The sequence below is a fragment of the Parambassis ranga genome, chromosome 24, assembly GCF_900634625.1.
Source record: "Parambassis ranga chromosome 24, fParRan2.1, whole genome shotgun sequence".
Taxonomy (NCBI): domain Eukaryota; kingdom Metazoa; phylum Chordata; class Actinopteri; family Ambassidae; genus Parambassis; species Parambassis ranga.
Window position 1 is genome coordinate 10,787,515 of NC_041043.1, and position 14,988 is coordinate 10,802,502.

Genomic DNA, 14,988 nt, shown 5'->3' on the forward strand with positions numbered 1-14,988 from the left:
GGGGTGTGTGCAGACAAGAGTGCTACTGAAGAGAGGGCACTTCAGGGTTACAGGGTCAAGAAATGTCTGTCTGGGGCACATGTGTAGCAGCAGAGAAACTACACTACAGAGGAAAGTCACCAAGAAACCAAAGAGACAAGATTAAGAATACTACTAGTGTTCATAAATCACTGTCTGTTTGACAAAGCCCTCCTATAAGCAATTCCCCCCCTGGGATTAATAAAGTATTTCTGATTCTGATACAGTTTCTGGTTTTTATGGTAGAAAGAACAAACTAATAAAGTTACATCTCCACTTAAAATGCATGAATGTTTATTTGTCCCTATGAAGACATAAGCAGATTAGATGTTTGCAAGATATTAGCAGCTGATTTTTTTATTTTTTTTATTTTGGATCCAGCAGATTCTGGCCACAAACACAAACAACACTGACATCAAACATAGTTTTTAGAGGAGCTATGGTGAAATTACACCTCCCCAATACGGATGGCACTCGAGTCTAATTGTTGCTGTTTGAAGTATGGCCACTTAGATATCCTGTTTAGGATGGGGCTGTATTGTTGCACCTTTGTTCTGATAAGGGTCCCTGCCCCCATCGACAAAGTGCGAATGACTGGGAGGGCCGCAACGATATAAGGGGCCGGAGGAGTGTCAGAGGCACAGAGAGTGTATCTGTGGGTATCTTGTGCTTTCTCCTCCGCTTGTCTGTCATACTGAAGTTACCATGGATTTCCTTCGCGCTTGTGTTCTGTGCGCCATTCTCCTCGGTGTCGCTAAGGCTTTTACGCATCAGGATATGAAGGACGCGCTGCTACAAAAACTAGGATTGGATGAAGTTCCGAAGATCCATAAGAGGGATTTGGAAAACCTGCATATTCCGGCGCACATCAAAAATAAGTACATGTCAATGCTGAAGATGCACCACAGCAGGAGGCGCAGATCTTTGCCCAGTTTGGCGGGCATTCTGAGGGGAATCCCAGGCAATGCAGGTGAGGATCTTTCTCTTTTCATTAATATGTTACGCACAAACGGTGTGAAATTGTCTGAAAATAGTTTTTGATACATATACATTCAGAACTGAAAAGTAACTTCCATGCGTAAATGTGGCATCTGTGCCACTTTACGCAACAGTTTTACGCAACAGAAAAAAGCAGGCTTAAACTACTAAAAAAGAACTGACTACAATTTTTTAAATATGTATTTTTGTGCTTCAGATATCTCTGGGGAGTACGTGTACTCTGACACTACCCGTAATCGCATGGTGTTCGACATGGAGGCGAGAATCCCAGATAATAGCGAGGTGACCATGGCGGAGCTGAAGCTCTATCAGCGGGCTTCCTACCACAAACGCTCCACGATGGAGAAGAGGAACCATCGGCCAGTCAACAACGCCAGGGTCAGCATCTACTGGGTGGAGGTGCTACCCAACGGATCCAACCGGACGTCGCTCGTAGATTCACGGTAAGGCAGCGTTATTCTGTGACCTGTGAAGTTTAATCTGATTACAGTGTGAAATTATGCTACGCTGCATTTCATTTTTAATTAATCGTCCTTATCATGTTCACAGGTTGATCCCTATTCACGAGACAGGCTGGAAGAGCTTTGATGTCACACAGGCGGTGCACTATTGGTCCAGGACGCAGCAGAAGACACCTATGCACCTGGAGGTGTGGATCGAGGGCGAGAGACCTGGCAGCTACGCGGCAGAGATGGCCAAGAGTGTCCGCTTTACCACCCAGGAGCAGACGGACAACACCTTGGGAAAGCCCGAGCTCATCCTCTACACACTTAACCTCGAAGAGTACGGGTAAGGGCGCGAGCTTTTGATATACAGGATATTGTGTTGGTGTGACAATTAGACCTCGTTTTGTGTTTTACCTGTCACCATTTGCATTAATAGATCTGCTGTGGTGTGGCAGCAGGGAGATAAAAGCTTAACTATTAGTCTTGATCCAATGGGGTTATAAATTAACACTTGCAGGGGCGTGGTTAAGACATTCTGGGGTCCCTTGGACCAGGCCACCCCTTCAAAAAAAAAGAAAAGTCAGCAGCAGTCATGTAACCTTCCTGTTTATTTTTTCCTTTAGCTCTCGTGGTGACTGCAGCCTCAACCAAAACAGAGACACCTGCTGCAGGGAGGAGTACTTCATCGACTTCCGTGCCCTCACCTGGACACAGTACTGGATCATCGAGCCAGCAGGTTACCAGGCCTTCAGGTGCACCGGAGGCTGCAAGCAGCCCAAACGCAACTATGGCTACGGGGAGCGGCGGTGCACAGTGTCTGAGAGTGCCCCGTTACCCATCATGTACCTAGTGAAGAAAGGGGACTACACAGAGATCGAGGTGGCTGAGTTCCCCAACATGATAGTAGAGAGGTGTGCATGCACGCTAGACAATGTCTCCATAGTATAAAGAAAACAACCAAATCCTAAAATGCTGGGGGTGCATTATGGGAACATACTGTTGATACACAATATTTAATGGATTTAAACAACACGTCTAGTACTTTTCTATTTAAATGGACATTCACTGGGAGTTTCACACACAACAGGCAGTCCTGCTGCCATCAAACTCCGCCTCTCTCACACAAGCACTTTTATATATTTTGATATCTTTTTTTTATTTGAATTTGTATGAGTTGTGCTGAATCCGCTGCAGTCATTCAAATTCTATGTGTTATATTTTCAAGCTGTACATAATATGAATGAGTTTATGTTGAAAATAAAATATTTTGTTTCACCTAAACCTCTCAGGCTCCTGCCTCCCTGCTGTCGAGTGCGTCTGCCTGTCTCCATTCACATTCATTACTGCATTCACATGCAGTTACATACAGCTGCCACCTGTGTCTTTCACCTTGTTGTTTGCACATATAGGAAATTGTGAGGCAGAGCAAATAATTTGCCTAATGACTTACAACACTTGTTTCCACTGAGGGCTCACTGTCACTGACAATGATGCTCAAACTTGTTTTATTTACAGGGGGTCGGCGCTACATACAGAGAAACATACAGTGAATTCACACGAGCGGCCCCTCCGTGTGTGTTTACATCAGGCTTAGACTGGACCAAACATTGGTAATCAGAGCCAACACCTAATGTACTGTTTGCTATCTGAGCAGGGGGTCTTGTCATTCACTAATATACTGCTGATGAAGGTAAACATGCCAAAGACGAGCAGCTGTCTGTCTGGCCTGGGAAGTGAATTCCCATCATGCACCTCCAGCCGTGAGGAGAAGCCACACACACAGGCGGTGCTGTAAAGAATCATGAATGACAACAAGGCCTCTTGTCTGCTGCTGGATGGGATAAATGGTATCCAACCCCTCATGCATATTGTCTTACATCGCCAAAAAATACATATAATGTGGCTGTTCTGACATTGAGTAGCACAGTTTTCATCCCACTGATGTAGCTTAGTATGGCTGTGTGAGGCAGTACAGTGGCAATGATCATGATAATGATTCGGTGTAATAAAATAAATGTGCAAGCACTGTTTACCAAGATCATGATCCTAGCGCTAGCATGCTAATGAGCACAAGCAGCTTCTGAGGCAGTGATGGTAGGAGTGCTAAGATCAGAAGTAATATGGCTGTTTAAAGATTTCAATTTAGCTATAACTGAGAGATCTGATGACACCATCAAGGCTGTCATCAGGGCTCATGTTTCAGTAGCAAATGCAGGAATAAAAAGCAATAATTATTGCTTTAAAATTCATGATTTATAAACTATACATATATATATATATATATAATATAACTGCATGAAAAACACGCATTAGTCCTTTATAAAAGAGCTCAGGAAACACTGCTGTGGTGATGTTTCAATGCCAAATATGGATAAACACTTCATGAAAGGCACACATAATTTAGATTTCTTTGCTAGCAGGACCAAACTAAGGCTGAAAAATAACCATGACATAGTAGATATTTGCAAATGATCAGAAGAGTCAAAACAATGTTCAAATTAATAAAGTCAATAACATATTGTTACAGGCACTGTAACAGATCACACCAACATTTATCAGGTTCTTTAACTTTAATAGAGACAAATAAAAAAAATACAATTCCAATTTTTTTAACAGAAATATTAAAAACGGTCCGATAGAAAAGACAACAAATGTCAAAAAGTCTCAAAGCTTATGCGCTGTTGGTTTAATAAAATACCTGATATACAACCTGCAACACAAAGCGATTAAAAATATAGTGTCTGTTGTATTATAGGTGTTTTTTGTTTTGTTTTTTTTTTTAACCACAAGCTTGCATTCTGCTATAAGTATCCAGTACAATAAGGGAGGCGGGAACAAACTCTCCTGACATTTAAATAGAATCGACAGTTTATCACACAGCAGTACGCGGGCAAACTAATACTTTCTTAATCACAACACATTTATTACTCAATTAATGAACATTCGTGCATGGTTGGATTAGTGGTGTATTTACACTGGCAGGTAAAAATTATAAAAATGAGGGACACTGTATTGGACTGTAAAGGTTTGTTTTTTGTTTTAGCTCTGCTGTAACACAAGATGAGTGGAAGGACACATGAATGAGGGGGAGCTGCCATTATTTCAGGGCCACACAGTCACCAACACAAACTGCTTTTAAAGCAACAACACCTTAAAGAGTGGAAAAACAATAAGCATTCAATGAAGGTGAGAGGATGTTCATGAGGTGTTGTGACACTGTGTAGCCCTTTACATTTGCTGGTGAATATGAGCAACCCCACCTGTTTCAGCATCATCCAAAAAAAAGTGGCATTAATATACATCAGGGAAAAAAAACACATGCAACAAAACATCCGCTGTTTATTTGGACCGATCAGTGCTTGCTGTTACTCAGAAGTCTACTGCACTAAAGGAACCGTTGATAGACAATCTAGTAAACTTTCTCCTGAGATTCAAGCATAGTCAGTGCCTTTATATTAAGAATATAAATTAAAATGTACTAAAAAAAATGGCTTACACTATCCTTAAAGTGGCTTGGCCAAAATACTTTATCAAAGCAACACACATTAGAACAGCTAAAAGAGTGGAAAGCAACATCAAAGACAATACTTGAAGGAAATACTTAACTAATGAGGTGCAGAGTGGGGCTTGTTGCAGGGCTGATGTCTGTACTGTTTGAAGTAGCAAACCAGGCCATCGCCCATTCAAAGGTCTTTTACACACCTTTGAAATGAATCAAAAGTCATAAGCCAGGAAGAATGTATAAAAAGCCAACGAGTTGTTTATTGTATGTCTATGGAGCTTGTTACAGGTTTGATAATGGGAACAAAAGACAAAGACTTTGCTGTACTTTATCTGCTGCTTCAGTTTAAACTGTTTGACAGTGAACTCTACTGACATGTACAGTCTAACAATGTCATCAGCTATCATGCTTTTCTGCCAAAAAGCCTTAAAGTCATTGTGGCTTTTTAAACCTCACACACAAACTATGTAAATAAAAGAACAAATATTTACAATTTGTAATAAAAAAAGCAAAAAAACAAAAAAAAAAGTCACAGCACAGATAAAATGCACAACCCTGAAAAAAAAAAAACTATCTGCCCAACAGGCAAAAATGTTTCTGTTTCCTGATATTACAAACATTAGATCTTTTTAAAAGCATGTCATTTAAAAGTGGAGGAAACCATACTGAAAATTTACAACAAAAAAAAGGATCATTTAATTAGACTGAACCCACACTTTACATGTGTATATCAATTATATAAAGCTTTAAACACACTCATGCTGCCTGGTCTCCTCTCTGATGGAATGTTGCTCCATATTCACTTAGTCTTGCTGGAGTGGGTTTTTAGATGATTAAAAGTGGGTTCTGAGAAACAAAAAACAAACAGAAGGGTGGGGGTGTTCCGTGGCTAGCGGTGGATCTCTGTGTCAGCCACCAGTCCATTAGAACAAGTGTCTTAATAATATCCAGGCTGGTACTGCTGGCTCCAAGGCTTCTGGTTCCAGAACTGCAAAGGGACAGACAGCGTGCTTAATATTTCTTATTACAGCCTCCTAAATACTGGTTTAATAAAGCAAGTACACACACGTTTTACCTAGAGGCTGATGAAAGGCAAGAATGCTCACACACATAACCTGGGACTTAAAAGCTGTGCGAGCCATTTACCCATGTAAACAAAATTAAACTACGCCCTTTGGTCTCAGTATATCTTTAAATAATGTCCCTGTAGCAGATATACTGACCCCTTGCTGCCAGCTCTGGTTGAAGGCTTGAGCCTTGTCCATGCCATTCCTGTTGCCAAAGTTGCCACCGTTTCTGTTGTTACCGAAGTTTCCACCCTTGTTGCCAAAGTTGCCACGGCCGCCTCCTCTCTGTTGGAACTGTATTAGAGGAAGAAAAAAAAAGGGATTAGTGTTCCCAAACGGCTCAATTGCAAATGAATCTCGACTAAAGACCACACCAAAATCGGACCATCACACCCACCTGGTTTGGATGTCCCCTGTTCCCTCCACGGTTCATGTTTCCTCCGCCTCCTCTGCTCATGTTGCCCCTGTTCATAGGACCACCTCTGTTCATGGGTCCTCCTCTGGGTCCCATGTTACCCCTCATTGGTCCGCCTCTTGGAGACCCACCCAGGCTGGGAATATGGCCACCACCGCGGTTGAAGTTTCCACGGTTGGGGAATCCTCCCCTGAAGGCAGGTGGAGGCATAAAGCCACGAGGAGGATGGTTGAAGCCACCACGAGGGCCGGGACCTAAAGGCAGATCAGGAAACATTAAAATGTAGACTAAAGGGCTTTACAGTTCACTTTGACAGCAATTTTCTAACACAATCGTACCTCCTCGGAAGTTGCCCCTGCTCTGGAAGCCTCCACGGCCACCACCTCTCTGTCCAGGACCACCACGGCCAAACTGGTTCTTGCCTCGCCGTCCACCACCACGCATACCACCGCCTCTTTTGGGTGTTGTGCTTCCCTGGTTGGGCTTTTTCTCAGCAGGCAGAGCAGTCTTACTCTCCTCTTTGTACTGTTCCAGCAACTTGGCAGAATCCTCCTTCTGCATCTCTGCATAGACGACCTCGCTGAAACTCTCTCCCTCTTCAGGCAGAGAGTAAAAGCCTTGAACGGAAGAAAAAAAAACATTAGCAATTCAATAAGAGACAGTGGAAACTTACAAGTAAGTAAAAATAGAAATTAGAAATAGGGTGAAAACATTTTTTTTACCTTTCATTTTAAGCACAGCATGCTCAGGAACTTCCTTGCCATCACTCTCAACCTTCTTCTGGACTCTCTGCTTGTAGTCATCATCAGATGGGCAGACTACTACAGCCTTACGCTGGAAGCCTGCAAACAAACACATCTTCCTCTTCTGGCCGGGGGCTGACAGGTTAGTCTGGAGAGAGGAGGAAGAACCTCATTTATACAGTAATACATTTGTTTACACAGCTTTATCTCAGTAACACTGGTGAAGACAGAAAAGAAATACAGCATAAGTCTCACTTACATGATCCAGAATGTAATTTCTTTTCTTGCGGGCAGCAATCTCAATGAATTTTCCCAGGAAAAGTGGTGCTCGCTGGGAAATGGCAGTCAGTTTTGTGATGTCTTTGGACTGGCGCTTCAAGCTGTTGATCTGTTCAAGTCAAAAAGTTTTTTATTTGTTAAAAAAAACAAATCGAATAGAAGATATTTTTTTCAGGGGAGGCATGCAAATTAGTGTTAGTACTAACCATCATTTTATCCACAATGGTGTCACTGCCCAGGATGTAGTATTTACCAGGGTGCTCTTGGACATGGTTCTTAACCCATGTAGTCTTCCCTGATCCGGGCAGACCGACCATCACAATGATCTGCAGAACACCAAATAAATTAAACAATACTGTAACACTGCAGTTATCATGTTTTATGCAGGATTGATGAGGGTGAAATCTTTTTCTCTGAAGCCAAATGTCTAATGCTCACCTCACAGTCAGCCTTGGTCTGAGGCCCCTTAGGCCCACGCACACGCTGGCTGACAGGGATCTGCTGCAGGAAAGTGTAGCCCTCAGGCTGAGGGAAATATGGAGTCTCCATCTGGCCGAAGTTGAACTCCACAGCACAGTTGTGGCAGATAACATGGGGGAAAAGGGCCTGGCCATTCAAAGTGTCCTTGCTGAACTGGAAAGCGATAGTTGGCTCTGCGCCATTCTTGGAGAAGGACAGCACCACCTCATCACCCTCAAAGTCCTACGTAAAAAAAAGCAGAATGCAAGGTCAGTATTTGTGTGATAAAGGCAGGAGCTGGAACAGACAAATAGTAGGAGCATATGATCAGAATGTCTTACAATCAGACAGCAGATGACATCGTTCTCCTCAAAAGTTTCTCCAAACTCCTCTGTCGCGCAGTTGGAGGTCTTAGTGGCTTTTCCAGAGTAGCCATAGGAATGCTCCTCCTCACCTAAAACATTGTGGAAATTTAACAAATACAAGGCTAACAAAGGTACTCAGGAAATAAAGCCAAACCTAACACCGATAATTTGCACACTGACTGTGGATGCCAATGTAATGTTGCAACAAGAGATGAGGCCATTTTATATATACATGTTATGCTGCTTTAAATCCACTAGGGGGAGTTTAAGACAGATTGCCTTTCACAGAAGATCACAGCTGCCTTAGAATTCAGGTGTGTCTTCTGCAAGTCTACCCTAACCCTATTATCTAATAAAGTATCACATTTTTTTGCAAATATCTAATAACTGACTGCAGTAAACCTGAATCATAGCAAGTGATAATGATAGTAGCCTCTCTGCCCTTAAACATAAAAAAGCAAAAACAGGGTTGTCATGCAGTCTATTGAAATATCATCATGGCAGTAAAATGACTGGATGTTAGGCGGAATAATAACTTGACTGCAACACTGATCTAACATGGCGACGCAAGCAACTTACAAAATCAAAAAGAGTATAAAACCACTAACCAAGGAGCAGTGTGCCAGTTGCCTGAGACCAGCCAATCTGCACATCATGAATCTCCATGTTCTTGTTGGAAATGTGCTTTACGGGAATCTTCTCTGTGATCTGTCAATACAAAACCAAACATCAGAATTTGTTTCATCAGGGTTCATTTTGTTTTACTGATCACAAACTACAAACATTCATTATGCTGTAGGCAAACAAAGTCATGTTTTCGTACCTTCATCTCAAAGCAGGCTTTGCCTTCGTTCACACCGTATGTGGCCTTGCCTCCAGACCAGAGGTAAGCAAAACTCTCCATTGTGAGAGAAGAGGCGCTGTAACGGTCCCTTGACACCTTGAAGTGCAGGTCACAGTTGTCTAAAGCACAATACAAAAACGGATAAGCTTAAGTTGTAAATACAATCAACTTTGGGGGGAAAAAAATGGTCACAGCAGAACTTACAGGTATCCAGACAGACTTTGGTGTCATCAAACTCTTCATCTTCCTCTTCCAGGGGAGGCACAGGAGACTTAAATGAGGCCCTGAAGACAGATACCAAGAAGTCAGAGGATTCATAGGTGAGTGCACCTGTATGGAACACATAGATGCCTTGGAAACCACTTGCTGAAAAAATATCGGAGGGGGGGGGGGGGATGTTGAAAGATAGATCGAGCGAAATCAAACAGAAAATGTAAACTGAGCAAACCAGCCTCCAAAGCTTTAGTGTAGTCTGCTGTATTGTAGTCTTTGACAAACAACACTTACCTTGCAGAGTCCAGTGAAATCTAAACCATAAGAGACACAAAAGACACCTCGGCTAGTCTTAACATGCAAGGCTATCTGACGGTCAGTGACTCAAACAGACCTCTCCCCTTTCAGCCGAGTGTGTTTGTGTCTCTGGGAGTGCTGTGATGTCAGTAACAGCAATATGGGGAGAGGTTATATTTAACTTCCCATGTGTGGAATTGTAGATGAAAAGGTCATGGCCAACTTTCTGATCTGAGTAACTATGTAGTTCAAGATGTCTCCATGTTTAGTGCCTTAAAAACAAACAATTGCAGTGGACTGAGAACTACAGCAACTTACCAACTCTGTAGCTCAAGAATAAAGCTCTGAACAAAGGAATTTAAATAACTGCTGATTGTGAAGGAAGATTAAATTAATGCCTAAGCATTGTTTGCAACTCCAGCTGAAGCAAAAATTGGGGCTTATCCTCATCTGCGAAAGTCTTAAAACTCCCCAAGTTCAGTCACATCAGTCATACTTGACCAAGACAAGACAGCCCTGGATGTGGCGGGAAGATTGATGGTGGCCTCTGGACAGCAATGTGCTTGACCTAGAGCATGTGGTTGGTGGAGGCCCACCAGCAAGTCTTGCTTTGGCTGCCTGGGGGCCAGGGACTTTATATACTGAAGTGGTGTCAAAGGGGGAAAACAAACTTGAAGCTCAGATCAAATATTTCCAGTCCCGAACATTTGTGAAGAGTCCCAGTTTTCTTCCGTACTTAGTAAAAATAATAATTAAAAAAAACAAAACAATTTGACCCGTTGATCCTTAGAGTATGTTAACAACGCAATGAAAACAAAACACTGAAGAAGTAGGTACATGTACACATATACACTCAAAACCCCACACACACCATGCATGATGTCACCTATGCAGAGGTAGAAAAATCTTGCACATGTACGCATTCGCACCATGAGAACATACGCCATGTGATACATGAGACATAAATAGCATTTTGACATCATACAATCAGTGAAATAAAAAACAAAACAAAACAAAAAATAGACCATTGCGAGGCAAAACGATGGACGGTCAATAGCGAGCTTCTCCGTGGACGTTCCAAACACTCTGGGATATATTGCTACCCTGCAGCAGTGGACCCCTCCTCCCACGCATCTCAGCTATTCCTCCCCAACCACCTTTTATTCAAAAGAGTACATCTGCTACTTTCCACTGGGTTCTCTTTGAGAAGCCTCAATTCACCTTGAGGACACAATGGGCTTTCAAAACGTGGCATGAGGAACAGATGTGAAAATTCATTAGAGACTTGATAGATGCACTTCTGCTACAGAATGCAGTCCATTTAAGACAATGTGAGTGGGCACTGTAAAAGGTAAATGGTAAGGCTCTTTAAGTAATCAGAGATGACCCTCAAAACATGTGTGTGAAAGTAATGTTATTCACAAATAGTATAATACTTGAAAATGAGGGTTTTCCTCTTGCTAATTACGTGCATTGGCACTTAAAGCCAATACAATTCAACAAAGCTATGGATGGCGCTTCAGGGATGCTGAAGGCCATTTTTGCTCTGTCCCATCCTTACCAGCTGTATTTGTTCTCTTCAATAAATTCAAAGTAGCCCCTTCCATGTTCCTCCCGGCGTCTCTTAACACCCTTCTTATTCTTCTGATCAGCATTCGTGTCTTTGTCCGCATCCCCTTTGAAAATAGAACAAAGATATAGAATGAGGTGCTCCTTTTTGTGAGAGAGAAAGAGGTCGGACTGGCAGTGGGGTTCTGGCCCACAAAGCCCGTTCATTAGTTACAGTGAGTCGACCATAATCATTGATATTAAAGTAACTAAGAGGCAACACCTCATAATTACACTTAAATACAATACATTCATACTGTATAAATTGTAAAAGCTGTAATGACCAGGTAGTTATTATAATACAAACTGGCCCAAATTAATATTATGAACAGTTTAATGGGGCTGAAAAGTAAAGGGTAGTTAACCCTACAAAAGGGCTTATATATTCAGATAAAAGTTTATTTCATTAAGGAGGACAAGTCTACTAATGTCAAGGACAAATGTATCATGCAGGGAAACCTACTTAGACCAAAATTACCCCCCTTCTTGTTTTGTTAACAATGAATTAAATGACTATCCATTACAAATCCATATTTACTATGTTCCCCCTGCAAGGCGACACTTTCCATTCAAACCACCATTAAAACTGACCAGCTGTCTATTCAAGCAGTTCAGTGCCGTTCCAGTTTCCGCACAGCCTTGGATTAGCTAGTTCGGATTATCCCGGTTTCCATGTTTACACACTTACTACCACACTTACTGCATGTAATTTTTGGATATGCCTAGACGTCCCATGTGAACTCAGAATGAGTCACATGACATGAAGGCACAGCAGTATATCGCAAAACGCACATTACAAATACTGATGTTAATCCATTTAAATTAAAAGAGAAAAGTGCCTCAGCCCCACCCAAACATCCCATTCATAGCCAATCATCAATATGGGAACCTCTGAATCAGCTAACCGTTTGATCAGCTAGTTAGCACTACACCACAGACACAAAGAAAATGATGCTAGCCGACAAGCTAACACGCTAACCAAACGAAACTAAAAGTCTAATAAAACATCAAAAGCTACTTCACGCATTTTTCGATTGCCGTTCGTAGACGTTGTTACCAACATTTCTCTATGACACAATAACGCTAGTGTTATGTTTTGTGCACTGGACAGTAGATACACGACGTTACACGAAGACGAAGGGTAACCGATGCTAACTTTAGCTGACAGGCTAACTGCTTCGTGTATGCTAACTAGCATAGCTAGCCTTGTGGTGAGGTCACGCTACCTAGCTTAACATGGACGCTCTGTTGTATGGTAACGCATTCAAATTTATTCGTTCCCAGTCAGCTCCCTCCCGCGGTAGCATTAACGTTATAGCAAAAACCGACACCCAGCCACAGTCCATCCAACCAGTCACATTTCCAAAAGCAATTTAGTCGACTCACCCTCAGCAGCCTGGTCACCGGGCTCACCGTCCTCAATTTTCTCCATGTCGTCCACATCTCCCTTGAGCATGGGATCAATCTCGTCTTCTTCCCCCTCACCCATCTCCTCGTCCTCGGCAACGCCATTGCCGTCGTCCCCATTCTCTGCATCGTCTTCCTCCTCGTTGGCATCCATGCTTTCTTCTATAGGATCGTCGCCTTGTTCTTCTTCACCCATTCCCTCTTGGTCAACGGCCTGGTCGTAAGCGTCGTCCCCGTCGTCCCCAGCGGCTTCCTGATCCAGTGAATCGCCGCCTAAGGCCTCCTGGTCCAGCGCGGCCTGCAAACGGTCCATCAGTTCGGCCTTCAGTCCCTTGTCCGAAAGATTACGCTTTTTCAGCTCGTCTTTCAGCTCGTTAACCTTAAGCTTCTTAACGTTAATTGCGCTCATTTTGGATGCTTGGTCGAAGAATATGTTAAAATACGGTGATAAATAAATAATTGAACGCCCTTTCTTGTCGAATGTAGTTCAAACTGCGCCAAATGGAACCCACTGTCCGACCAATCTTTCACCGGCAAAGAGCCGTGCTGAGCCTGCGGTGTGGGGGAGGAGATGACGTCTGCTACCGTAATTACCCAGAGAGCAGCGCAGCTTGGTTACCGCCCGCCGACCATCTGCCGCTTCTATAAAAACACCCCCCCCCCTCCAAGACCAGAAAGCATCGTTGCGGAAAAAGTGGGACAGAGTCCCCACTAAGACCACACGTGGCATTTCTTAGCATATCTAATAACCAATTTTAGTGGGAAGGAATAACAGAATAACTCATACGTTTGAAACATAGTGCAAGAGGAGAATAATGAGAATACCGTAATGTACAACATCGTGATGATGTGGGGCAGTGTTAGGAGAAGATACATTAGAGGTATGCTCTGTATATATTTATTAGTTTGGTTGCCCAGCAACATTCATATTCATTTTTACTATTTGATGCATGTCCTATGATTTAACTGCACCCAATACAAGGATTTATTTATTATGGCATAAACAGGACAGCTGATAGCAACATTTTTTAAAGCTAAACCAGACTATTTTAAAAAAAAATAATAATTTATAAATAAATTAATGTCAGAAGAACTCAGGATTTCATCAGAAATATCCAAACTTTGGTTAGCTGTCCACATTTTTTTGACATTTAATTTCCAACTACAATCTACAGAGAGCCATTATTTTGCCCCTTTAACCTTTCTGCAGGACCTTAGTCCAGAAAAATAAAGCAAAGATTTATGTCACCATCAAATGGAGAACCTCTGACAACTTGTTGTCTTTCTGTTTTCTAGCACATTCCTTTAGCCATTTTACAGCTTACACATAAACTACCTTGTAAAATGCAACCTGTGGTGTCTGTGGTGGACTGTGCACTTGTCTGCATGATGAAGACTTTGCCCTTCTTTTTTCCCCATCTGTATTTTTCACTATACATTGTGTGACTTTGAACTCTTGATGAAATATGTCATTGTGACAGCCATGTTGGTTTCCAAACTGGAAATCTATAATGAATATCTCAGCATGGTGTTGTAGGCCATTGCCCTCTTGGCAGCGCTTGAAGTCGATACAGCACTGATGGGCAAAGCAGTGGAGCATGAGTAAAGGTGTGGCAGGCACTTGCATGCTGGCTGAATTTCTCACACACATAATGCTTCTACTTTCACACATTTCTGGTGCTGTTTATTTAATATTTTCAATCAAAATGGCATTTGGCAATGGCAAATGGCAATTTTGTATAACTGAACATCTATATAATAGTCAAAAAATCACCATTAAACTTCTTTCATGAAGAAAACTGCTAGATTTATTTTCCTTTAACCCTTTGAACTTTACATTTTTGGGGTTTGCCTTCCTAAAAAAAGAAGTTTACATTGGAAGATCCCCATATAGAAATAGTATGGGCAGGACTTTACCTCTCTGTGAAGTTGCATTCTGGGAAATGTAGGAGCTTTTGTTTGTAGCATCCAGAGAGCACATGATAAAGGTTCTGGTCTTATCAGGTTTGTTTGTGTCTTGCAACTTTAGGGAAGTTAAATATAAAATAATTAGACTATCTATTGATGTACTATCTATTCATTTAAAGATTTTCTAATGATGTCACAATCCTAAAACTACATATTTGTGTGTGTGAGTGACATTATGCAGAGTATAATACATATTTTGAGGATTTGCAGGCTGCATGTCCGTGCAGACAGGTTTAATCATGCTCCTATGAGCTGCTGAAAAACTCTTTATGAATCATGTGCTCTGAAAGAAATATTCTTTCCGCGTCAATGTGTGTGTGAGCAGTCGCTGCTGCCTCCCAGAGGAGATCATAATAAA

The 14,988-nt window shown here is 42.1% G+C and overlaps 2 protein-coding genes across 2 annotated transcripts; one reads left to right on the top strand and one right to left on the bottom strand.

The window, feature by feature from the left end:
• Positions 1-723: 723 nt before the first annotated feature.
• On the top strand, positions 724-2,411 carry lft1 (lefty1). The gene is made up of 4 exons (XM_028397817.1): positions 724-988; positions 1,214-1,460; positions 1,567-1,806; positions 2,087-2,411. Exons 1-4 carry the CDS (start codon positions 724-726, stop codon positions 2,409-2,411), a joined length of 1,077 nt encoding a protein of 358 aa, XP_028253618.1.
• Positions 2,412-4,127: 1,716 nt separating this feature from the next.
• On the bottom strand, positions 4,128-13,071 carry hnrnpub (heterogeneous nuclear ribonucleoprotein Ub). Its single transcript, XM_028397008.1, has 14 exons — positions 12,642-13,071; positions 11,209-11,323; positions 9,342-9,421; positions 9,117-9,256; positions 8,902-9,001; positions 8,270-8,382; positions 7,908-8,171; positions 7,676-7,795; positions 7,450-7,578; positions 7,170-7,338; positions 6,786-7,064; positions 6,430-6,701; positions 6,189-6,326; positions 4,128-5,953 (listed from the first exon to the last, which is right to left on the bottom strand). The coding sequence occupies exons 1-14, from the start codon at positions 13,069-13,071 to the stop codon at positions 5,903-5,905; spliced, it is 2,400 nt and encodes a 799-aa protein (XP_028252809.1). The 3' UTR covers positions 4,128-5,902.
• Between the last annotated feature and the right edge of the window lie 1,917 nt (positions 13,072-14,988).

What these genes read in the sequence shown, in the direction of transcription:
- hnrnpub (XM_028397008.1), bottom strand. Translation starts at nt 13,071, where the DNA reads ATGAGCGCAATTAACGTTAAGAAGCTTAAGGTTAACGAGCTGAAAGAC. An exon ending in TGCTGTGCTTAAAATGAAAG is followed by an intron (nt 7,065 to 7,169) that starts GTAAAAAAAATG and finishes CTTCCGTTCAAG; the next exon opens with GCTTTTACTCTCTGCCTGAA. An exon ending in CAGGGGCAACTTCCGAGGAG is followed by an intron (nt 6,702 to 6,785) that starts GTACGATTGTGT and finishes ATCTGCCTTTAG; the next exon opens with GTCCCGGCCCTCGTGGTGGC.
- lft1 (XM_028397817.1), top strand. Translation starts at nt 724, where the DNA reads ATGGATTTCCTTCGCGCTTGTGTTCTGTGCGCCATTCTCCTCGGTGTC. An exon ending in GGGAATCCCAGGCAATGCAG is followed by an intron (nt 989 to 1,213) that starts GTGAGGATCTTT and finishes TTTGTGCTTCAG; the next exon opens with ATATCTCTGGGGAGTACGTG. An exon ending in ACGTCGCTCGTAGATTCACG is followed by an intron (nt 1,461 to 1,566) that starts GTAAGGCAGCGT and finishes TCATGTTCACAG; the next exon opens with GTTGATCCCTATTCACGAGA.